Source organism: Podarcis pityusensis, assembly GCF_964106645.2.
Source record: "Podarcis pityusensis genome assembly, chromosome: Z".
Taxonomy (NCBI): domain Eukaryota; kingdom Metazoa; phylum Chordata; class Lepidosauria; order Squamata; family Lacertidae; genus Podarcis; species Podarcis pityusensis.
Window position 1 is genome coordinate 3,970,429 of NC_138044.1, and position 25,207 is coordinate 3,995,635.

At 44.7% G+C, this 25,207-nt stretch overlaps 1 protein-coding gene across 2 annotated transcripts in view; it reads right to left on the minus strand.

Moving 5' to 3' along the window:
* Nucleotides 1-25,207, minus strand: part of ENG (endoglin) — a 52,428-nt gene that overhangs the window by 13,284 nt on the left and 13,937 nt on the right. Inside the window, exons 2-9 of one of the 2 annotated variants that reach the window (XM_080990903.1) lie at nt 23,095-23,258; nt 15,645-15,776; nt 8,843-9,008; nt 7,523-7,688; nt 6,205-6,346; nt 4,372-4,552; nt 2,321-2,463; nt 1,055-1,195 (exon numbers count right to left, since the gene is read on the minus strand). In XM_080990903.1, the coding sequence (XP_080847029.1) occupies nt 1,055-1,195; nt 2,321-2,463; nt 4,372-4,552; nt 6,205-6,346; nt 7,523-7,688; nt 8,843-9,008; nt 15,645-15,776; nt 23,095-23,258 (1,235 nt within the window). Of the gene's footprint in view, nt 1-1,054; nt 1,196-2,320; nt 2,467-4,371; nt 4,553-6,204; nt 6,347-7,522; nt 7,689-8,842; nt 9,009-15,644; nt 15,777-23,094; nt 23,259-25,207 lie in introns of both variants that reach the window. The other variant, XM_080990902.1, reaches the window with a different exon arrangement.

The window sequence follows — 25,207 nt, forward strand, 5'->3', positions numbered from 1 at the left end:
TGTCCAAGTTATAGCCCTTCAACATTTTGTAGGCCATGAAACTGGGAGAGGTTGGGAGCACTTTGGAGGGGATGGGCATGCAAAGTTCACTGGTACCGTATTTTTCGCTCTGTAAGACGCACCAGACCATAAGACGCACCTAGTTTTTGGAGGAGGAAAACAAGAAAAAAAATATTCTGAATCTCAGAAGCCAGAACAGCAAGAGGGATCGCTGTGCAGCGAAAGCAGCAATCCCTCTTGCTGTTCTGGCTTCCGGGATAGCTGCGCAGCCTGCATTCGCTCCGTTAGACACACACACACTTCCCCTTACTTTTTAGGAGGGAAAAAGTGAGTCTTATAGAGCAAAAAATACGGTACTTATCCCAACTCCTTGCTGCTGCCATTTCTGAAATAGGGGAGGAAGAGAAAAATGGAGTGCCTTACAGCAGGCAGCGTTGTTAGACTCCAACTCATCAGCTCCAGCTGGCATGGCTGTAATCCAACATCAACACATTGACTACCCCTTGGTTAGAGTGCTGGTCTAGGGAGACCCCAGTTCAATTTCCCCCTTTATATATATTATTAGTCTCCATATAATCGAGAGTCTTTACACCAGCCTTTCCTAACCTTGGGTCCCAAGATGTTGTTGGACAACAACTTCCATCAGCCCCAGCCAGTATTGCCCAATGTTCAGGGCTGATGGGAACTGTATTCCAACAACAACTGGAGACCCAAAGCTGAGAAAGGCTACTTTAGATAAAAGCATGATTAAGTTAAATAAATACAATTTTAAAATGCAGCAGTGGTGCAAATCCACATGCTCACACAAGCATGTGTCTGAAAACCAACCATACACCTTGCTGGGGGAATCCCTCACTGTGTGACCTTGGGCTGGTCATTGTCTTTCAGCTTAATCTACCTCAAAGGGTAGTTGCTAGATAAAAGTGTATGTGTGCTGGGCAGTGTCCCATGAAATATTTGGAGGAAGGGCAGGATCAAAAAATGTGGCAAGCAAACTGAACAGGAAGATGGTACCCAAAGGCCATTAGAGAATCCTGCAAGCTTCTGTGCTGACCTGATTTTTGGCATGAATGCCCCCTTCTAAGTTGGTAGAGCAATCTTCTATGATGCTTTTTAGGACAAAATGAGTCACGTTGTCAGTTGCTCTGCAGGCAGGGTCCTCCAAAGTCATCTCAGTGATGTTAAGTTGTGTCTTCTGTGGGGTTAAAAAAAACCAGCAAATGTTATTTTGGCTAAGTGCACTTACATACCTAACTCATACACAAATTTGTCAGTTTCGTTTTCTCCTTGTTTCTCATTTTTCCAAGTCTTATATTGAATTCTATCTCTTTTTCTTATGCTTCTATTAGACATAAACATAAATACAAACTAAACAAACATGAAAGTACAGCAATGACCCCGTGGAGGCAGTACTAAATCTCATATGATATATTCAATTTTAATAAGATCGCAAAACCAAAACCATAAATGATGAATAAGAGGTGTAGAAAATAAAAAGTAAAAACAAAGTAACATTTGAAGCCAGAGCACAGATTTCCATAGATACCGCTGAAAATGAATTTGTTTGGACTAAAGCATACTTTTTTGTGTATAATTTAGAAATACCCAAAATAAATGTGATACCCAGTTTATAGATGTCTAAGGGTTTCATAATGCATCCTCACTCAATGCAGTCAAAATCCTTATAAGTATCTAGGAAGAATATTACAAGTGGGCACCCTGCTTTCATAGCTGCAAAATAATATTAAAATGTCAGTATACAGGGTTAGAAATACGCCTTTTAGGAATAAATCCCATTTGATTGGAATGAATAATACTTGAAATCACCCCTCTCAACCAGGAGGCCAGGATATATGAAAAGAAAAATTATTCTGGTTAATTTAGGGTAATGGTCTATAGGATTTTACTTCTTCTAAAAATTAAAATTAAATTAAGTTCTCCATATTTATGCAGCAATCTGCAGTAAATCTACATGAAAACTCAGACTCAAATTAGTGCAAATTTTTCCTAATAAAATTTCCACGCAGTTTTTATTAATATAGATGTTTTTGCAAGCATTATGTAAGAAACAACCTAATTCTAACCTAATTCTTATACTAACATGTGAACCAAAATCACAGCTGTCCTTCAAAATTAACACTTCTCCAAATTTTATGATGTAGTTTTCCAACCAACCAGGGTGTACGAATATGTATATATTAGAGGAAAGTGCCCATAAAAATGGATATATCAGTGAAAATAATATTCAAAAATGCATTATATTAAGGGAAATTGCTTATAGGTTTTGGAAGGGCACAACATGAGCAGAAAATCTCCTCACCTGCAAGAGCGACTTGGGCAATGCTACCTCAATGGCGTTCTCTGTGCACTTCCATGGAGGCCAAAGTTGCATCAGCGCTTGAACCACCTTGGACGGTCCTGAAATCTTGCTGTGTGGTGCTGTCGTCACCTCAGTTTTCTTTCCTTCTAAATAAAGTGCCAGTTATTTATTATATTTGGTCATCATTTTTTACAAAACACCTCAAAGAAAGTTATAGAATATTTAAACTTGCAAAACACTGCATCAATAATTTAAAACCCAGAATGCCGCAGAGTGCTATGGATATTGAAAGTGCTCATCCATTAGCCACAATCTAAAGGGTCCCCACACCTGAACTAGGTGGATATATATATATATATATATATCCATCCATCACACCTTTCCTCCAAAAAATGTGGATTGGATTCCTCTGTTTCTGGGCCCTAATTCAAAGCGTTGTTTTTGACATACAAAGCCCTAAACAGCTTAGAACCGCAATACCTCTCTAACCACCTCTCTCCATATGAACCAACCCAGACTCTGAAGTAGTAATCACCTGAGGCCGTTCTTTGTGTGTCTACTCCACAAGAGGTCCAGAGGGTGGCAACATGAGAATGGGCCTTTTCTGTAGTGGCTCCCTGTTTTTGGGATGCTCTCCCCAGGGGGGTTCGCTTGACATCTTCTCTACATATCTTAAGGAACCAGGCAAAAACATTCCCCTTCTCTCAGGCCTCTGGCTACTTAAACAAACTTGGGGGGGGGAGGTATTGGTTTGTTTGATTTTTGTTCTTATTGTGATACATATTTTGTGTTTTCATTTTGCATTTTTATCCTGTAAACCACCCTGTGTCTTTGGATGAAGGCCAGCGTATAACTGTAATCAATCAATAAATCAATCAATCAATCATAATCTATAGTTCTATGTGAGGGGTGGCTTTTTTTAATGTGACCAAGGGAACATGTTGAGCATGTCTAACTCAGGAATAGCCACCCTGTTGTCCTCCATGTGTGCTTGGACTGCAGCTCCCATCATCCCAGACCATTGGCCATAGGGACGTGGGCTGATAGGAGTTGTAGTCCAGCAATATCTGGAACACACCACATTGGCACCCCTGGTCTAACTCCTGCGATTCTAATCACATGAGGTAGTGAATGCCTGGATAGGGCTTTTGTTTCACAGGATGGTGATTGTTTTGCTACTTTGAGCTTTAAGGAAAGGGGAGGGGAGGCCATAGTTCAGGGGAGGCCAGGGGTCCCAGGTTCAATATTCAAACAGGGCTGGGGGGAAACCCTGTCTCAAACCTTTAACTGCCACTGACAGTGAGTGTAAACATTGACAGAGGTGGACCACTCAGTGTAAAGCAGCTTCCTATGTTCCTAAGGGACGCGGGTGGCGCTGTGGTCTAAACCACTGAGCCTTGGGCTTGCCAATCAGAAGGTCGGCGGTTTGATTCCCCGTGACGGGGTGAGCTCCCGTTGCTCTGTCCCAGCTCTTGCCAACCTAGCAGTTTGAAAGCACACCAAAAAGTGCATGTAGAAAAATAGGTACCACTCCAGTGGGAAGGTAAACGGCGTTTCCGTGCGCTGCTCTGGTTTCACCAGAAGCAGCTTAGTCATGCTGGCCACATGACCCGGAAGAACTGTCTGTGGACAAACGACGGCTCCCTCAGCCAATAAAGTGAGATGAGCGCGGTAACCCCAGAATCGCCTGAGACTGGACCTAATGGTCAGCGGTACTTTTACCCTTATCTTTATGTTCCTAAGGCGTAAGGATTTTTGAGGGAAGGCTTGTGAATCATAGAATTGTAGAGTTGGAAGGACCATGAGGGTCATCTAGTCCAACCCCCTGCAACGCAGGATTTTTTTGTCCATTGTGGGGCTTGAACCCACAACCCTGAGATTAAGAGTCCCATGCTCTCTATTAATGCTAGAGATGAATAGTATCCTGTAGTAGGACCTGGAACCCTCAGAAAATGATCCTGCAAGGTTTTTACTGCACTGGCTCTGTTCCAGCCAAGTGCCACCAACATGCTTAGGTCTGATGTAGCCAACTTGAAACTGGGCAAACTCACCACCACAATCCCTGACCAGCTCAAGGGTGATGCTTTTGGCAGCTGGAATTTCTGTGTAAGAAGCGATGAAGGCGAAGTCCTTGTCACGGGCTTCTTTGATCAAGCCTTCTTTGCTGTCCGGGAGGACAGTACCATTAATTGGCTCCTTGGTTATTTTCTTAATGGAGTATTTTCCTGACACCTACAGGAGAAAAAGAAATGAGAGTTTAACAAGGACCCTCTTCAGAGTATGTTTCCATTCATGGTAGTACACACAGTTGCCCAACAGAAGTATTATCTCCAACCATGTTCAAGTAAGTAAACTTACTGAAATGAATGGAGCTAAGTTAGCCATGCCTCTTTTCTTCTTCTGCTTATTTATTCTTTAGCAAAATTTTGAAAACTTAACATAATCAAAATCAAATGTGTAGTCACATACAGAACTGCAGGGTGTGATCGGACTTCATGACATATTGTAAATCTCATTTTAAAAAAAGTCTTCAAGGTAAGTTTAACAGATGGGGATATTGCAATACCAAGTTCTGACAAAATAGTCCTTTTGCAGTGATATAGCCCAAATCATTATGTACGCTTCCTGTACTTTCCTGTTGTTGCTTGGCTTGTGGTTCTTACAATAAAGTTGTACCAGTCCACAGTGAAAGTGTGTTTCTTTCAACGTAATATGCAAGCTTTTGAGTGAGTCTTTAATTTGAGAGCAACTTGGGGAATCCCTTTGGCCGTTCCACTAACATGCCATCAGAATCCTCACTACCAGTAATGTAGGCCCTCTTAGATTAAAGAAGAGTACGTCTTCATTTTCCTCTGTGAATATATTCTGTGATGATAGCTGGGGAATTGTAACAGTTTTACCTATGATGTTGTTCCTCTCCTGAAAAACAGTGTCTAAGAATTTTGTTTCTTTAGCACATGACTACCAATGTTGCTGGCGCTGTGGTCTAAACCACAGAGCCTAGGGCTTGCCGATCAGAAGGTCGGCGGTTCGAATCCCCGCGATGGGGTGAGCTCCCATTGTCCAGTCCCAGCTCCTGCCCACCTAGCAGTTCGAAAGCACGTCAAAGTGCAAGTAGATGAATAGGTACCACTCCAGCGGGAAGGCAAACGGCATTTCCGTGTGCTGCTCTGGTTCGCCAGAAGCGGCTTAGTCATGCTGGCCACATGACCCAGAAGCTGTATGCCTGCTCCCTTGGCCAATAAAGCGAGATGAGCGCTGTAACCCCAGAGTCATCCGTGACTGGACCTAAAGGTCAGGGGTCCCTTTACCTTTTTACCAATGCCCATTATTGTAGCATTGGCTACAATGTCCATGAGGCAACCGCCTCAGGCAGCAGGGTCCACCAGGGCAGCATCTCTCAATGTCTTCCTTCCTTCCTTCCTTCTTTCCTTCCTTCCTTCCACCCTTGTTCCTGATATTGGTCTTCCTTGACCCCATTCTTCCCTGGTGGGGAGGGGAGATGCCATTTTGGGGTTTGCCTCAGGGGCTGAAAAGTGTTGGGCCAGCCCTAATCAGTTTGGTGTGACTGGCAGATGTTTCACCCTTGCACCACTCTGTCTGCCTCTGAATACAAGTTCCTGCAGGGAGCTTCAATAGCAGAGGCCTTCATGCCCTACTTGTGGACTCCCCATAACCCTCTCATTGGCCACTGTGAGAAGCAGAATGGTCTTCTTATATGTAAGGCAGAGGTGGAAAATCTCAGGCCCAGGAGCTGAATGTCCCCCTTCATGCCCTTTTTGTCTGGATCAACACATCTAGCTTTGCGTTTATGAATAATAGTAATCATGAAGTTCTAAGCCCATAACTTCAGCAGCCAGAGGGCATTTCTCTCCCACTCTTACCATGAATTTCACATATTCAGGCATCTGATCAATGTTCCAAAACATCCTCTCATGGCTTTTAAGCACTAGTAGCGTGGTCAGCTCCTTAGCTGGTTTTCCATTATTGCATGTCACGTTGATGTTCAGATCCACAGCCTGTGTGCTGGAGAACAAACCCAAGGATAAATGATAAGGGCTCATTGTTGAGCAAGGTATTTCTTTTTAACAGCCCATGCAACACCTAGCAGATCCCCCTTTGGTAGACCAGACTGGAATAGCATGTTAATCACCAACATGACACCCGCCTTGCTATTCAACCTGTGTTTGTCACCTGCATCATGTAAGGCATTAACATCAGAGGAAGGCTGGCTTTGGTCTTGTCTAGTCTGCTCTGTTGTTATTTTCAACAAGACTTCTCATGGTCCCCTGGTGTGTTTTAAATTTACAAAGGCAAAGCAATACTCACGATCTCTAATGGTTCAACAGGCATAGCTAATCTGTGTTCAGTGATCCTGAATATGCACCTTTTGCTTAAGACAGGACTGTGATACAGCTTAGTCAAGGCCTCTTTGCAAAAATTTCCACAACTGGTAGACACCAGAAATTGTCCATTAGTCTCCCAGTTGACCATGGATCAGAATATGAATAGACTTTTCTTCTTCCCTACCTTTACTAATGCTACCTCGCTATTAAGCTGATTTATCAAAATTGATTAAAGCCCACCTATAAGGTTGATTGCTCTTTCTTTTTCATTAAGGTTATCAACCTTCCAGTATCTATTGAGGCAGATCTTTCTGTGTATCACTATGAATTCTGATCTAAAAGGCTAAGTTTCCTTCCCTTTATAATTGTTAAGGTTAATTTATCTAATTCCTAATGTTCAAAGTTAGGGAACCTCAGGCTTGGGCTGGCCAACCTTTTGATCATTATCAAGACTTATGTACTTCTATTAAGGTGGGTGTGTCCTTATTTTTTCTACTGAGTTGAATATAATATTTCCCATATCTATCGGCTTATCTGTTCCCTCCAATTTTTCAAGTCTGTGCCTCCTTGCCAACATATATTAACACCAATCTTTCCTCTTTACAGTTTCTTTCTTTTTGGGGAGCGTCAGGAAGCACCAAATGTTTATTGTGGTAAGTCTCTTAAATGGCTATACATTGTGGACCTGTACTATCAACTCAAGCCTTCTTCCTTACCCATTTTTGCAGCCTGATCATTGCCAAAAATGTCATAGGCCACACAAGAATATTGCAGGACAAAACTGGTGGAAATGTGAACATTATTATTTGCATAATTTACTCGCAAGTCAGAAGTTAGATCCATGCAACCAAATTACCCAGAGTCTGGAGGACTCTGCTGGAGCCACATGATGTGGGCCTCTCTTCCAGGGTGTACGGTGGAATCCAGACAGCTCTTGGTATTATCAGAGCCAAACTCAGCCTCTAGGTACGGCTCAGCATCAAAATAGCTCTCAGGTACACATTCCTCAGAGGTGCTGGGCTCTGAAGGAGACAAAAGAACAATTGTGGGAAACTTGCTCAGGCAGAAAGAGCAGGAGATGGCTGATGCTCAATAAGAGAAAAACACATACAATGATTTGACTGTTTATGTATCAACAAAAAAGAGGAAATCATTCACTAAGAAAAAGAGGATACAGGTCTGCATAAAATTTGGATGTGCTGATTTAAATGCACTGATGGAATTTTAGAAAAATGACTATAAGAAGAAGCACAATACATCTCACCCTGGTGGGAAAGACCGATCAGGTGACTAGTGTGCCTACTGACTTTTCTGTTCAGGTGTTCACTCTGGATAGGCAACTTCAGGACCACTCCTGCTTTCTCTTGGTCAGTGCTTCAAAGAGAAGAGCCCTTCAACTACAGGGCTGTCTTCTGATAGATTGTGATTTGCAAAGTGGATGTAAAGCCACCCATATATGGCCCATTTTTCATTCAGTGTTTTTAGTCAAATCCAAATTCATGCAGATCTAATCAATTAAAACATCAATTGAACTCAATTTAATTCATTAGTAAAAGGTAAAGGTAAAGGGACCCCTGACCATTAGGTCCAGTCGTGGACAACTCTGGGGTTGCAGCGCTCATCTCGCTCTATAGGCCAAGGGAGCCGGCGTCTGTCCACAAACAGTTTTTCCGGGTCATGTGGCCAGCATGACTAAGCCACTTCTGGTGAAACTAAAGCACTGCACAGAAATGCCATTTACCTTCCTGCGGGAGTGGTACCTATTTATCTACTTGCACTTTGATGTGCTTTCGAACTGCTAGGTTGGCAAGAGCTGGGACAGAGAAATGGGAGCTCACCCCGTCATGGGGATTCGAACTGCCGACCTTCTGATTGGCAAGCCCTAGGCTCTGTGGTTTAACCCACAGCGCCACCCACATCATTAGTAACTGCATGCAAATGATTTGGATCAGGTGGGGTAAGGTCCCCTTAGCAAGTCATTGTGGCTCTATAGCATTCCTCACCAACCTGGTGTTTTCCAGATGTTTTGAACTATAACTCTCATCGGCCTCAGCCAGCAATTGATGGGAGTTGTAGTCCAACAACATGCGGAGGACCACAGATTGAGGAAGGGTGCTCTATAGGGAGGACTCCTGCTACACTTTGACTTAAGAAACACCATCTTAACAGAACTGACCTCTGTTGACTTGAAAGTTAATCTTCTGAGGGTCTTCCAATTCTACAAAGGTGCTGACACCCCCATAATAGGTTTTGGCCCAATTTAGGATCTCTGCATTGGAGGAAGGCAAATCGGTTTTGTTGATTTCTTTGTTGGACCCCATGACCGTGAGTTTATGCACATCCTGGAAAAGAAATGTACAGCAGAATAAAATCAGGCAGAGTGTTCCCTGTGCTATTTTTATAGAAAATAGATGCTGGAGCTCACCATGAACACCTCCCTCATTTTCTTATAATAGCAATGGAGACCTGAGAGATGCTAGAATTGAGTTCCATCGAGTTCTGGCTGAAAAAGGGGCCCTAGTGTTTCCTCTTGGCAATGAGAGTTGCACTCTATAAATCCTCCATGTATTTCATGTCTGGATTCAAGCACAACATTGAGAGATAGTCCTTGGACAGTATTGGGTCTTGCAACTTTGGCCTCACTTTTCTATTATTAAAAGGGGAGTTCCACGCGGTCAGGAGACAGGGAGCTGGATGAGGTGATATATTGCCCAGTCACTCGGAGCAGTGGACAAATCAGTCATTTCTGGTTTCTTCTCAGTTTCTCCTTTTTTCCAGCCTTCATTTTTGCAAGCTATACCCCCTAATATAATGCATTTTAAATGTTATTTTCATGATTAAATGTATTTTTGTGCACACTTCCCATTAATAAATTCATGTTTGTACTCATTTTTTGGTTGGAAAGTTGCATCACAAAATTTGCAAAGGGGGAGTTTTGACAGGTAGGTACATGTTGGTTTGCACACTGTTTTGTGAACTATCAATTTGTTAGTTTGCATTAAAATGCAAACCAAACAAAATTTCTCCCCCATCCCTAACTGCTCCACTTACATAGGGAGGAGCAGGAGTGACAACCTATGGGTGCCTTCCTCCCAACCTCACCTGCAGCACCTACTTCGACATCATTGGATCTCCATGTGAAGACATCATGCTCAAATAAGGGCAGCAAATTTCATAATTTAACTGCACACATTTTGCAAGTGATTGTACACTTTGAACCCACGTGCATTGCACATGAGCCCTGTTTAAATTTTCTTCACTTCCAGAAACACCAATTGTCTCTGTGTGGAGGTGTAGTATTTAAATACAGCAGGGTAGGGCAACCGTTTTCAACCTGAGTGCTACATCCCTTCTAGACAACCTCCTTGGACATGGGAGGGGGGGCACATAAGAGCACGAGAAGATCCTGCTGGATCAGGCCAGTAGCCCATGTAGTCCAGCATTCTGTTCTTACTGTGGTCAAGCAGATGCCTGTGGGAAACCCAAAAGCAGGGTCTAAACACAAGGGCACTGTGGTTTGCAGCAACTGGGATACGGAAGCATTTCTACCACCAACTGTGGAGGCAGAGGATAGCCTTTTCGTGCATGAACTTGACTAATCCTCTTTTGAAGCCATCTGGTTTAGTGGCCATCAATGCTTATGGTGGGAGGGAGTTCCATAGTCCTTTCTTTTATCTGTCCTGAATCTTCCAACATGCCTTCCTAGCTCAGGGACATCCCTGCTTTTTTATCAGAGAAAGACTGGAGGCTGTAATGTCATTACAGTGGGTGTTTGGTCACTGCTCCATGATGATGCCTGTAACATTTATTTTATTTATTTTTATTTATTAAATTTCTATACAGCCCTTCATCTGGGGATCGCAGGGCAGTTTAAAATATGAAAACACAAAAATACATAAAATAATAACCCCAAAGTCCCACAGGCCTGTGAGAAGAGGAAATCTTTTGCCTAGCACCTAAAGATATGGAATGGATGCACCAGGCAAAGCTCCCTGGGAAGAGCATCCCACAATGGGGGGCCACCACAGAAAAGGCCTGTTCTCATATTGCCACCCTCTGCATGCCTTGTGGGGGAGGCACACGAAGAAAGGCCTCAGATGATAATCACTGGGTCTGGGTTGGCTCAGATCGGGAGAGGTGGTCTTTGAGGTACTGCAGTTCTAAGCTGTTTATGAGATGGCACTTACACTTTTGGGCATCCAAGAAGGAAACAGGAAATGATTTTTGGCACACCAATAACTGTGCAGTTACTTCTGTCAGCTACAATTTTCAGAATTTATTTTTACACTTTCTATCCCCATGTAGGTTACGGAAAAGGAATGACACAAAGGCTCTCTGTGACCCCCCAGTCACCTTCTCAGCACAGAGAGGAAAGAACAAGTCAGAGAGGTCAGGCAGAAGCTGACAGCTAATCTCCCCCCACGATCAAAGGAATTTTATAACCTATTGTTGTCTGCCTTGAAAGCTGAAAAGAGTCAGGCGTCAAACAATCAATCCTGTGAGGTTGGCCAGGCTCAAAAGGAATTCTTTGAAGGAATAGCTGCACAACCAACATTAGAAAGAGCAACATATTTGGGAATTTCCATTTTATTTTACTTTTAAATCCCGTTTGTTAAGAAAGATGAAAACATGGGATGGGGTTTGCATGGCTGACTTTGCCCTCCCTTGGCTGATATTAGTACAAATCAGACTCAGAGGTATAGCACGGGGGGGGGGGAGGCTGGGGGGCTGTCACCCTGAGCAGAATTTTTTGTGGGGTGCATTCCTCACAATGCCCAGCCAGCCGCCAGGACTGCCAGGGTGTCGTCAGCTGTTGCGTCCTTCTCACACCAGGGCGCACTAAAAAGCTGGTGCATTTTCACAGGGTTCCCCCCCCCCCCCCAGTTGCCAATTACTGCCAATTACTGCAGAATGTGGGATGGGGGTTACTGGATTTAAGATAGGAAAACTGAGAAACTGATCGAAACAAAATAAAAAAATTCCTTCCAGTCGCACCTTAGAGACCAACTAAGTTTGTTATTGGTATCTGAAGAAGTGTGCATGCACACGAAAGCTCATACCAATAACAAACTTAGTTGGTCTCTAAGGTGCTACTGGAAGGAATTTTTTTATTTTGTTTCGACTATGGCAGACCAACACGGCTACCTACCTGTAACCAGATTGTGACCTACCTGTAACCAGATTACTTACTAAGACTCCAAAAAGTGTGTTTTCTTTCTTTTCTTAAAAAGAAAAACCAACACAACTCTTCTCAATCTTTCAGACTTTTCAAAAACCAGTATTTTGGAAGGGGTGTCTCATCAGGAAGCTAGTTTGGCCTGGCTTTGGGATTTTCCAGGAGATGGTGGCTCATCCCCCCACCCAATTTGTCACAGCCTAAAGGTTCCCTTTTGCCAGCCAACAATGCAAGGAATGGAGAGAGAAAAGGTGACTAAGAGCTGCCTTGCACACCTCCATCTCCCTCCTGACCCCATACAGGGCACGGAATGGAACGTCCAAGAAGGCAGTGCAGTGGCAGCGGGGGGTGGGGGGTGGCGGCCTGCCCTCCAGCTTGAACTAATGGTGCCGCACTGCATCTGATTGTGCCTCTCGCGCCACTGCCCTCCCCCATCCCGCCTCCATTGTCAGCCCTTTTTTATTATTAGACACAAATAGGAAAAGGGTTTTATTTTGCTAACAAAGCTCACAGGCTCGGCTGAGCTGGCTGGAGCCAAGCACCATCCCTGACCCTATGCCAAACAGCCAGAGGAAATGGGAGATTTTCCCCAGGTTATCTGCGTCACAGAGTCTCCCGGCAGAGAGATCCATGGGCAGAGGAAGTGGGGGCCTTGCAAAGTCATGGGTTGTGACATGACAAAGGGGCACAAAATTTGGCATGGAGTGGAGAGGGAAAGGGAGAGGTTTCCCTCCCTCTCTCCTAAATACAGTACTGGAATCCTTCAAGGTCTTCCAATAATGCAAAAGTGTAGGATATCCAGGACATGCGCAAGGTAGTCCTTTTTCACACAGTGGCGGCAGACAGATAAGTTCTTGACATTTATTCGCTTCCCCAAGGTGTCTTTATGGCCACCAACTTGGACGGCTCTAAAAATAGGACTAGACAAATCCATGGAGGATAAGGTAATCAAGCGTAACATTCACCCAGCCATGCCAGCATCTGGTACACTGTGTCTGATGCAGGAGCTAAGATGTAGCTGTTGTGCTTATGTCCTCCTTGGGACTTCCCACAGGGACCTGGCTGGCCACTATAGGAATGGAATACTCCACTAGATGGGCCTCTGGTCTGATCCAGCAGGGCTCTTCTTATGCTTCTGTGTGCTGAGACTGATCCTTGGTCTGTTCCAAGCATGAGGCCCATGCGCTAGTCAACCTGCATCTAGCTGTTTGGTAACTAAGTCACTAAAAAGGTGCCTGTGGTAACGGCGTTAACGGCACATCCAGGATAGCACTATGTAAGCCTGCATGGGTTTTTTGAGATGCCTGCATGCACTACTCTGCATCCCAATGGCAAGAGCAGGCTGGCGCATGCTGTGCAATGGGGAACACTTTTTGCAGCCAGTGTTGAGCAGCCATCCTGATTCAGTGCCACTGACATTGCAGTCCCTTCCTGCTTGTATGCATGCTTCTACAAACCTCTCCCAGAATACCTGAGCAGCCTGTGCAATTGTAAACCAATAATGACTCTTGCTTGCCTGGTATATGAGTGTGTATGTGTTTATATTTTATGGTACCTTGATATGAGGTTCCTTCACCCACTCCTTTGGGTGAGATAGGTTGGGGCTGTTGTGAATGCTGGGGTATAAATACAATCAAGCAATCTGTCAGTCAATAGTCCACTGACCCTATGGACTGACATACCCAGGAGCAAGCATCGTGCTCCAGCTCATCAATGGGAACCAGTGGTCCGACAGATATTCTTGGACTCCCAACTCCCATAATCCCTGGCCAGCATAGCCCATAAGCATAGCCCATAAGCAGGGATAGTGGGAGTTGTGGTCAAAGTGCTTTCCTTTATTGCTCCTCTGGTTAAGAACAAATGGAGAGCCCTGCTGGATCAGAACAAAAACTTGTCTGGTTCAGCATCTTCTCCTCTCAGTTGGCTAACCTGATGCCGCAGTGAGAATCCCACAAGCAAGACCTGAGCCATGAGGACTATGCTTCCAGTTGTAGGCAGAAATGCTTCTGAATATCAATTGTTGGGGACCAGAGGGCATCTGGCTAGTTGCTGAGAGAACAGGAAGCTGGACTAGATGGGGCACTGACCTGATCCAGCACGTTAGCCTTATGTTCATCATGACTAGTAGCCATTGGTGGCCATAACCTCAGTGGATTCTTCTCACCAAGTTGGTGGCCATTGTCACATTGTGTGGGAACAAATTCCACAGCCTGACTACATGCCCCATGAAGACATGCCTCCTTTCATATGTCTCAAATTTCCCGATATCCAGCTTCACTGGATGCCACCATTCAGTTCCCATGTTACCCCAGTCCTGCTTCCCATTCCCCTTGAACTCCACTTTTGACAAGGATAATTTCTAAACCTGGAACTGGAATATGAAGTTTGCCACAGCTTTTGACTCCCCCAGTCCATTTGCTTCTCCTTCCTATTCCAGACTTTTCCAACATGGTGGCCTCCAGATATTTTGGACTGCAACCAATGGGATTGTAGTCTAAAACATCTGGAGGTCACTGAGTTGGAAAGGGCTGCCCTGGATGCTCATGTGTCTGTTGAGGAAACACTGCCCCCATCAAAATGAGTAGTGTTGACAAGACCACACATTATATTGCGATTCTGTGTAATGTAGTGGTTAAGAGCAGTAGTCTCGTAATCTGGGGAACCCGGTTCGAGTCTCCGCTCCTCCACATGCGGCTGCTGGGTGACCTTGGGCCGGTCACACTTCTCTGAAGTCTCTCAGCCTCACTCACCTCACAGAGTGTTTGTTGTGGGGGAGGAAGGGAAAGGAGAATGTTAGCCGCTTTGAAACTCCTTAAAGGGAGTGAAAGGTGGGATATCAAATCCAAACTCTTCTACTGTGTTTTCCCCAGTACACATATGTGTTCCTGCTCATTGGCAAAGCTTCACGTGACAGAGCCATGTGCTCAATCCCATTGATTTTGCTTTTTTTTTCAGCAGCCTTTGCCAGCCTGGTGCCCTCGAGATGTTTTGGTCTATGGCCCCCACCACTCCCAGCCACCTGGAGAGTAAAGCAGGGCCAGGAGGGTCTATGTCTCCCTGATGAGAGCAAAACTTGTGTAATATGCATTATTGAAAAAGTTATTGTTACACCTACACTTAAAGGTTTCTGATGTACACTCAAAGCACCTGAAATGTAACTGTCCCCCCCCCCCCTGCAAAATGCAGTGTGTTTCCTAGGCCCCTGCTGCCCTGCCCTGATTAACTCATGACCAAGGATCTTGTTTGCTGAGGGTCCTTTGCTAGCGTACAAATTTGACTGGTCTTCTTCAGTTTCTGGAATCCACATACCTTCCCCTTCTCTCAACTGCTAAGATAAAGAAAGACACCACCCCAGGATTAATACCCTCCCTCCATCTTCTGTAGCTTATCACTATCCTTACAGAACTGGAATTTGGGAGATTTCTTTCAGCTGTGGAGAAGAAGACAGAAGGTCACAGACTCCTCTGGAGCCTGTCACAGCATATGAAGCCATGTACCCAGTTATTCCAGGTGGGTCAAGCTACTGGCTGCCAAGTCCCAGTCGAGAATGAGGGAAAGATTGAAAGGGCAAAGCAATGGAAGAGCATCACCTCTCACTCTTTCCCTTCCAGCCTATCACCACACTTCTTATACATCAGGCCCAAAAACCCTTCAGGTCTCTCTGCCTGACCTCCAGGTCTCTCCCCAGGCCACCCCACTCTCTGGTCTTGCTTTACCCCCTCCTTTCATGCTTGAAAATGGCTCCCCACCCTGATGTAGATTATACAAGGTCTGCAGGATGTGGCTCAGCCCAGGTACTCACCGTGACGAAGGCAAGGCGGTGATCCCCTGTATTTACATTCAGAACGGAGTGCTTGTTGGAGTTCACCACAAAAACCACCTTCCGGCCTCCTTTTGCTGCTGACACATTGACGCTGAACTGGATCAAGGGCATCTGGCAGAGAAATGGAAAGGAGGATCATCAGTCAAGTGTTTCAAGACAGGTGAAGAGATTCCTGCCCAAGCGGTAGTCTTTAGTGTTGCAGGCTCTGCCCTGTGGAACCAGCAAAGGCTTGGCAGGATCTCTCCCTTCTGCCAGAGGTTTCTTGAAAACCTCTTTTATTAGACAGGCTTGTACAACGTGATTTTTTTCTTCTTTTTATCCATCAATATTTGCTGATGTTTCAATGATGTTTTCAAGGATCATTGGTTGATTTTATCCTTTTATATGTTGTGCTCTGCCTCCCTGTATAGTTATGAAAGTGTGGGGTATAAATTTGTAAAATAAAATGTTAAGATGTGGGGTAGGTTTGGAGTGGCAAGAACCTCCAAGAGACATTGGACTGGGAGAAAGAGGCAGAGTGTGATGGCAGTCAGAAACACAATGATTTTATTGTTTTATTCTTGTTCTACACCAATTTGAGGGTTGATATTTTTACAATCAAGTGACATATATCAAGTGGTTATAGGGAGCATACGACTCCCTTGCTAGAAATGCTCCATTGGCTATTGGTATTTTTCCGGGCACCGTTCAAAGTGCTGGTTATGACCTATAAAGTCCTACACAGGTTAGGTCCAGGCTGTCTGAAAGACTGTATTCACTCATATGAACCTGCCTGGTTTTTTAGATCTTCAAGAGAGGCCCTTCTCTCGGTCCTTCCACCCTCATAGGCACACTTGGTGTGGACGCGGGAGAGGGCCTTCTCAGTGGTGACTGCTCCCAGACTATGGAACTCCATCCCTAGAGAAGCCAGACTGGCTCCCTCCTTGCTGTGCTTCTGCCGGCAAGTGAAGACCTTCCTATTCCAACAGCCCTTTGGGAATTGATGGCTTTGGATGAAAGGGCTGATGCCGTGTTGCATTTATTGTAATTCTTTATCTGTTTTAAACTGATTTTATATATGCATAAAGTTTTAAATCTATTAATATGGTTGTTGTTTTTCTATGTTTTTAGAGGTTCTTGTTTTTATCTGTAAGATTCCTTGAGTCCCATCAGGGGAAAAGATGGGGTTTAAACAGTGCTTTTTTTCTTTTAAAATGTTCAGGGGTACTCTCATGTTGACTCAATAAAATCACAATTTTATAGTTCAAATCAGGGAAAATAAATACAGTAAATGGACATAAGTACAAAGATTCACAAAATGTTTAGGGGTATGCGTACCCCTGCGTACCCCCTGAAAAAAAACACTGGGTATAAACAAACAAACAAATATATAATAATATAAATTTTGCAAAAGAAATAAAAGTGAATATATCCATCCCAGGAGCTCAGTGGGAGCTGCTGCCTGGTGGCACCAGAGAAGGCCAAGGATGGTGGCGGGACATGTCCCCTGTGTAATTCTGACATTGTGGAGTATAGGCAAGGTAAAAATTTAGTTTGTGTTAGGGGCCAGGAGTTCTTTTAAGGTGATGAAGCAGAGGATCCTGAAACAAGGGCATGCAGCGGAGACCTTGAAGTTGCCCACCTGGACAGCTGACTGAACAGGCACAGAAGTTACCTGGTTACCAGTTTTTCCCCAATAGGGAGAGCCGATGTGGTGTAATGGCTAGAATGTTGGACTAGGACCTGTGGGAGACCAGGGTTCAAATCCCTACTTGGCTAGGAAGCTCACTGGGTAACTGTGGGCCACTCAGTTTCTCACTTTAGCCTATCTCACAGTAAGGATGAACATACAAAAGGAGGAATGCAAATGAAATCAATAAATAGCTTTGAGAAGCATTGCTTCTTTATTTCTGGTCATTACTGTCCTAACTCCAGAAGAGACCCCCTCTCTCTCCCAGTACATAGGATTGCCAGGTCAGGAGCATGCTAGACTCTGCAATTTCAGGGCCCAGACCTGAGACATGGGGGCAGCCCCAGTTGATATGGTGGGGTGGGGACCTAGAGGTGGAGGTTAATTGGGAGAGGGGTGTGAAGGAGGGCAGACACTCCAACCCTACAAGATTGCCTATGCTATAATTTGTAGCCAGATCCTGCCAGTCGTCTTCGTCTTCGTCTTCTTTTCCTCACCATCACTCTTACACACCTGGAGATTCAGCCTTCCCCGTACTTGGACAGGTCTAGGCAAACCTGGAAACCTCAGGTCAGACCTGGAGGCCAGTGACCTCAGCGGCACATGTAGCCTTGGACTGATCTGCCCGGCCCACTGCTACCAAAGCAGTTCTCTCCGAAATTTGTAGGAGGCTTGTGGGTGGCGGGAGCACAGGAAAAATCAAAACAAAAAACACGACCAGAGAGAGACCCAAGTGCTCTCTCTCTCTCAACACATTCAGCTCCATAGCAGTGGCATGAGCTAATGAATAAACACGGCTCTGTGGGGGCGGCCACAGGACCCCTCGAGTCTCCGCCGTCCTGCCTTGGCAGAGGCCCGCATCTATTTTTAGCCCCCTGCCCTTTTTCAGAAGCCATTGTTTTCTCTCCCCCCCAGAATGGCGGCAGGCTTTCTCCTGCCTGCTCGAGCACTGGGATCTGCTTATAGAAACCGGCTTCCAGTAATTCTTTTCGGGCTGGAGCCTGACCGCCCGCCCTGGCCTACCCTCCCCTGACGCTCGGTCGGGGCTGGGAGCCAGTTGTCTGGATGCCACAGCTGTGACATCAGGGGCCAGCTGCTACGCAACCACCCTCCCACCAACCCCTTTGTAAACACAGGAGGGGGATTTTTGCTCCCATCCTATTTACTGGCAGGATAGGGTGAATATCATTTCCTCCGCATCTAGGCCTCAGCCACTTCCGGGCCTGTCCGTCCATGTCGCCAAAGGCTGGTGGCTTGTTTAATGGCCGAGGGAAGAGAATGCAGGGAAATATGATATTGCGTTTATTTATTGTTGCATTTATGTCCCACATTTTTCTCCTAGGAGCGCAAAATGAGCAGCACATGTGGTTCTTCTCCCCCTCCTCATTTAATGCCCACAATCAACCCTGTAGGGGTAGTTTAGGCTCAGAAAGACAATGGCTGGCCCAAGGTCACCCAGCGAACTTCGTGACCGAGTGGGGGATTTGAACCTTGGTCTCTAGTCTGACGCTCTTAACCGCTACGCCACACTGGATGAAAATGGGTACATATGGTTTGCCTCAAGCCCATTTCAGAAGTGACCTTCCATGTCTTTCTGCAGAATGGTAACACAAGCGGGGCCAGACACACCTCAATGGGAAAGCGTTCCACAAACAGGGAGCAGCCACCAAGAAGGCCCTATCACAGGTCAGTGCCAACATGGGTGCTGCCTCTTCAGCACTGTAAATGAATGCAATGGAAATTTCCAGGAAATCCAAAGCAGCCCATGCAGTTCTCCCTCGTGCTTGGACGGTAGTCACAGAGAAATTTTAACATGGGAGACTTTTCTGCCTCTTAAGTGGCTGCAAGTTAAAAGAAAAGTGCTGCCATCTATGAAACAGCAAGCAAACCAGCACATGTGATGCTGCTGAACTTTGTATGCACCTCATGCAACCTAGAGAAAGCATTTGCAGGAAAAGCACAGAGGACCTCAGGTTCTCACCAACCTGTCTCCCTCTCACTGCAGTTAATATAGGGGGTAAGCATCACACCCAGGCTTCAAACACAAAGCTTGAAGAGGAAACCAACAATTCTGTGTGTCCTTGCCTGTATCAAAGCAGATTTGTCTTTGTTTCTGTGTGATATGCAGTGAGGGACCTCAGAGGCCCAGCTCCTCACTTTCCTCAAGTGGGACAGAAATCTCTGATGCCGACTACAAATATTGTAGCTGTCTTGTACAAAGTTTAGTTGCCACCCTAGCACTATAATAGCCCCTCAACCTTTTGTTTAGAGGCTTGGGGTGTTAATGAATCACACTTAGCACCCCCACAAGAGAGATGGTGTGCTGTAGTGGTTGGGGTGTTCGACTAAGACCCAGGAGACCAGGATTCAAATCCCCTCTTGGTCACAAAGCTCGCTGAGTGTCCTTCAGTCGGTCACTCATGCTCAGACAAAGTTGTTGTGAGGATAAAATGGGGGGGGGGGGGATTATGTGTACCACCTTGTGCTCCTTAGAGGAAAGGTAGAATATAAATGAATGAATGAATGAAAGAATGAATATTAAACTGAAACAAAAAGTCCTCATAAAAATGTGAGCACTTTAGTGTGCCTTTCTCCCGATATGCATGTTGTTATATACAGCTCTTCCTGACATACCATTTTTGCAAGCAATTTCCTCTGTTAACATCTATTTCCATAGCAGTCGTTGATGTCCTCCACAGATTTGTCCAATCCTCTTTTAAAGCCATCCAAATTGGAGACCACCTCTATTTCTTGTGGGAGTGAATCCCCAAATTTCACTATGCACAGTGAGAATTTTTCTTCTTTGTTTTCTGTGCTGAATCCTCCAACATTCAGCTTCATTCAAGTTCTAGTATTCTGAGCGAGGGGGGGCGGAAATGTTTCTCTATTCACTTTCTCCGCATCATGCACAATATTTTGAGGGAGGAGGGAAAGCCCCCTCCTGAGAGGATTTTATCTACCATCAGGCCTCAGGCCTCATTCACACCACACATTTAAGGTGCTATGACAGCAATTTAAACAGCCATGGTTCCCAACTCCCAAGAATTCTGAGAGCAGTAATTTAAGGGATTTGAGGTGTTTTTGGAGGACACCCCCCATCCTCATCACACGGTGACATTCCAGAGTAAATTAACAACTGATGCCTCTTCACAAGGAGCTTTGGAAACTGGAGTCCTGTGAGAGGAATAGGGGTTCCTACTAACAACTCCCTGCACCCTTAATGAACTACAGCTCCCAGAGTTCTTTGGGGGAAGCCAGCACAGTTTAAAGCAGGGGTCAGCAAAGTTTTTGTGACTTGGGTCAGTTCATGGTCCCATGACGGGCTGGAGTACACGCGTGCACGCACGCATGTGCAAACGCTATTTCCAGCGCTCCTTCCGGTGCGGAGGAGGCGTGCGCAGTTTACCATTGGCTGCAGGAGAGCTGACTGAGCGGGCAGCGGGGGTCCCTGAGCGGGTGGCGGGGGTGCATGGGCCAGTTAAACAACCCGCATGGGCCTCTTGTGGTTGCCGACCTCTGGTTTAAAGTGACATCCCAGTGCTTTAAATGTATGGTGTGAGGCAGGAGCTGATCTCTCCTCCTGGCCTGAGCAATTGTCACCAGCTCTGCTCCTAAATTTGTTGGTTTTTTTTAGGGGGGGGGTAAGAGAGCTGCTATTTATCAAGGGCAAGGCAGCCAGAACCGCCACTGATATAGGCTGCAACTCTAAGAACTGTAACCTAAATTAACTTGTGCTCAAGCTTGCATTTCACTCTTCCCAACCATTCTCTTTTTTCCTTATTTGCCATGCCTTTTTTGCAGTTTCATTAGAACCAGATTTTTTCAGCTGCTGCAGGATGGGTTATAAACACTGTAAACAAGTAAGTCAGTAAATGTTCAGGGAGGCACTTGTCCATCCCTGTGCCCCCCCCCCCCCCCGTGCCCAGTGTGTTCTGCCACCACACAGGTTGCTTTTCAGTTGAAGGTTTTGAAGTCAAAGGGAATCCTGCCTGTTTCTGGATCTGTTCATTCCAGATTTAAAAGGGGAACTGCCAGGGTTGGCCTGGGAAATCCGTGACCGCATCTGTTGTGTTTTCCGAAGCAGCTGTGGCCTGATGGTGTGAAGGGCTCACACACACTCACAATACTTCCCTTTCCTCCTCAGAAGCTGCCTGTCTGGCAATTGCTGAAGGCCTGAGCAGCTGCAAAGAGAAATTTACAAGATTCCGGCTCTCTGAAAAATCTGTAAATTTCATTTTAACCGCCAGCGCAGACCATTAACTGGAGATGGAGTAGGAGATCAGAAGGAAACCAGGAGGCAGAGGGTGATCTTGGGCAAGTCACTTTTTTTCAACCTAACCTACCTAAACCGGGTCATTGTGAGGATGAACGGGCAAGTGGGATAACCACACATGCCACCTTGGAAGTAGGGTGCGATATACATGTAAACAGCGAATAAATATATCCAGTGTAAAGTTTAAGAACCTTGAAATTGCCCATCCACAACCAGCCTTTTTTTTTTTTTTAGCAAACAGAGCAGGTCAACCCAGACTTCCCTACCAGAGTGAGATGCATTTATTTATATAAATGATATAAATGCTTTCTAAATGTGGATCCATGCATATATACAACATAGGCACATTTTATGCAAAACCACATACTCTTGTCCTCTTTTTTTGGGGGGGGGAAGAGACTGGTGCTTAAGTGGCTGTTCTGGGGGATCCTGTGTATAATGGTGACTAACTAGAGCTGTAACTTGATTCCAGAAAACAGTGCAATCCTATACATGTCTACATGAAGTAAATCCCACTGAGCTTATTCCCACGTAAACTGGGATAGGGTTTCAGCCACGTTGTATGAATTTTTAGTCAATTAATTACACCAGCAATAAATCTGGAGGCTGGATGGACAGACAGACAGAATACAATTGCTTTTATACATTAAAATGTTTAAATTGTTTTGTATACAAAATTGTTGTTAATTGTTTTTAACATTTATGCTTTTGTTCTTAAATTGCTTCAAGATATTTTGTAGGAAGAATGTAAAGAGAATGAAACAAAGAAAAATAAATAATTCTGATGCTGTGACCGGTTTCAAGCATGGCTTGCCATAGAAAAGTAGCATGCAAACAAACAATTTCGATTGTGGTAATCCGTAACTCACAGGGTTGTGGTGACAGTAACACTGAAGATGGGAAAAAGAACACCTCCATCACCTGACCTCACTGCTATTATCAGTTTTCAAGAGGTTGAGAGATCTGGATGCAGATTAATAAAACTAACCCAGCCAGATGGATGGAGTATAAATATTATTATTATTATTATTATTATTATTATTATTATTATTATTAATTCATTTGAAGCTTACTGAGGCAGCTTACATAAAAATTGCCACCGTAGTTCATGCACCGGTTACTTCAAGCCTGGATTTCTGCACTGTGCTCTGTGTGGGGCTTCCCTCACACTCGATCTGGAAGCTGCAGTTAGTGCAGAATGTTGCAGCACAGTTGCTGACGGGAGTGAGGCCTTGTCAGCATACAACAGCTGTGCTCATTGCCAATTTGCTACCAGGTCAAGTTCAAAGGGCTACTATTAGTACATAAAGCCCTTAACAACTTGGAACCAGCTTATCTGAGAGATCGCCTTACCCCACATGTGCCCACTTGACCACTTTAATAAGCAGAATTGGCACTACTACAGGTGCCACATAATCCCACATCTCTAGAAGCAGGAACTCTCCCAAGAAAGAAGGGGGCATTTGTCTGCTGTATGAGCTGCTCACCTGTGAGATGCTGTACTTCAGGTTAAGAATGTGGACTTCCATGTTGGTGTCTCTGGGCCCACGGCCCACACAACCGCTCATAACCCTGCTAGTTGTGTAGAGCATTTTGACCCGTTGGTCATTCCTGACTGGTTTAAGGGTGCAGCCTGGGTCATCCACTGAGCCTAGGAAGGGAAGAAAAAAGAACCAGGGTCAATGTAATAAAGGGATCAGAAAGAAAACTGATTCAGCTAGCATTTTAATGAGAAATCACCTATTTCATTTGACTTGAACCATTACATGAATGTAAAGTGCTCCCTCTCAAAATTCACTTCTGCAGATTTTGCAGTTCTCCAACACTGTACAACATATGTATATTAGGGGAAAGAGGATATAATGCATATATGTGTGAAGATGACATAAATAAATTACCTTATAAAAAGGGAAATAGCTTGCTAAGATGTGTTTATCAAGAGAAATTAACACAAGAATGCTGACATATTTATGAGGATTTATTTTATTGGTGTAGAAATGCAAAGACCTGAATCTAAACCAGAGAAAATAAGAAACTGAAACCTCATTAGTGTAATGTCAGTATAATCAAGTCCATGCTCATTGTGTTCCAGTTTGCCATGGTCTAGAGCACTTCCAGTCCCTGTTTTACAGACAGCTGGAGAGCATAAGAGACTAGACCTGGGGGAAGTTTGAAGAATTTCTAATGGGCTTCGTATGTGTGTTACACTTTGCTCTTAATGAAGTGGTTTAGTCACGATTCTTCGAATGAAGACTACATCTTACAGTCAGTCGCTTGTATTTCTATCAGTGGAAGGAATGTTGATAATCAAGCTCACCCTAGGCATTTAAGGTCCGAATATAGCACTGGAATAGCACAGGGAAGCAATAAAGGGAACATTTCTTCTGAGCATGTGCAAAGTAAGGAGTTGTAACAACTAAGTGCATTTTCATCCATACAAAATGAGTTTGTCATGTGAATGTCAACAATTCCCCTTCCACCATAGCTGTCAACCTTCCCTTTTTTTGCAGGTAATTCCCTTAATCCAGTGCCGTTTCCCGCTGCTATCCCAGATTGTTAGATATCCCGAAGAAAAGACTCCCTGGAAAAGACCCTGATGTTGGGAAAGATGGAGGGCACAAGGAGAAGGGAACAACAGAGGACAAGATGGTTGGATAGTGTTCTCGAAGCTACCAGCATGAGTTTGACTAAACTGCGGGAGGCAGTGGAAGACAGGAGTGCCTGGCGTTCTCTGGTCCATGGGTCACGAAGAGTCGGACATGACTAAACGACTAAACAATAACAACAAGACTGTCCCCAGGACAGGTGAGGCTGCTGATCCCTTATTTTCAAATCTGAAAGTTGACAGCTATGCCTTCCACAACCAGAATGCTATTCTGGGAGAAGGATTCTGTCCCAGTGCATGCAGAAGGCTCCAGGTTCAGCCCTAAGCATCTATCTCCAGGTAGGGTTGGGAGAGACACCAGCCTGCAACCATGGAGAGCCACTGCCAGCTATTGTTCTCCAAATGGCCAATAGTGAGTGACAATGGGTGGTAGAGTCCGACAACATTTGCAGAGAAGCACATTAGCTACCCCTGTTGTAAATACTGAGCTCACCTGAAGACCAATGCTTTATAATGCTCTTAAACAATTGTTGGTGGATTTGCTGCTTGATGGAGGAGTATTTATTTATTTCCCAAATGCTCTGCTTATATATTGGGTAATAAAGTAAATATTACAAAGTCACGATAAGTTCATGCTGTTCTGTCAGCTAAACATTGCAGCAGACCCCTAGGACCTTTCATTCCTGGGGGAAGCAAGGAATGTGGGGAAATTAGCAACATCTGCCTTTCTATCTGTTATTTCTATCCAAATAATAGCAGAGAGAAATTCACCTCAGGATCTCTCTGCTCGTCTCATAGAACACTGATTTGTAGTGGGCTGTATCTTTCTGCTTAAGTTTTTTTTTTTTTTTTAAATAAAAATAGAAACTTCCCCTCAATTGTCACATGAGCTGAATGAAACCTAGCATGGGAGACTTCCTGTCCCAACTCACCCCTGCTTGAAATCACATGATGCCCCAGACAAACCATTGAAACAAGTGAGGAAGTTAACTTTC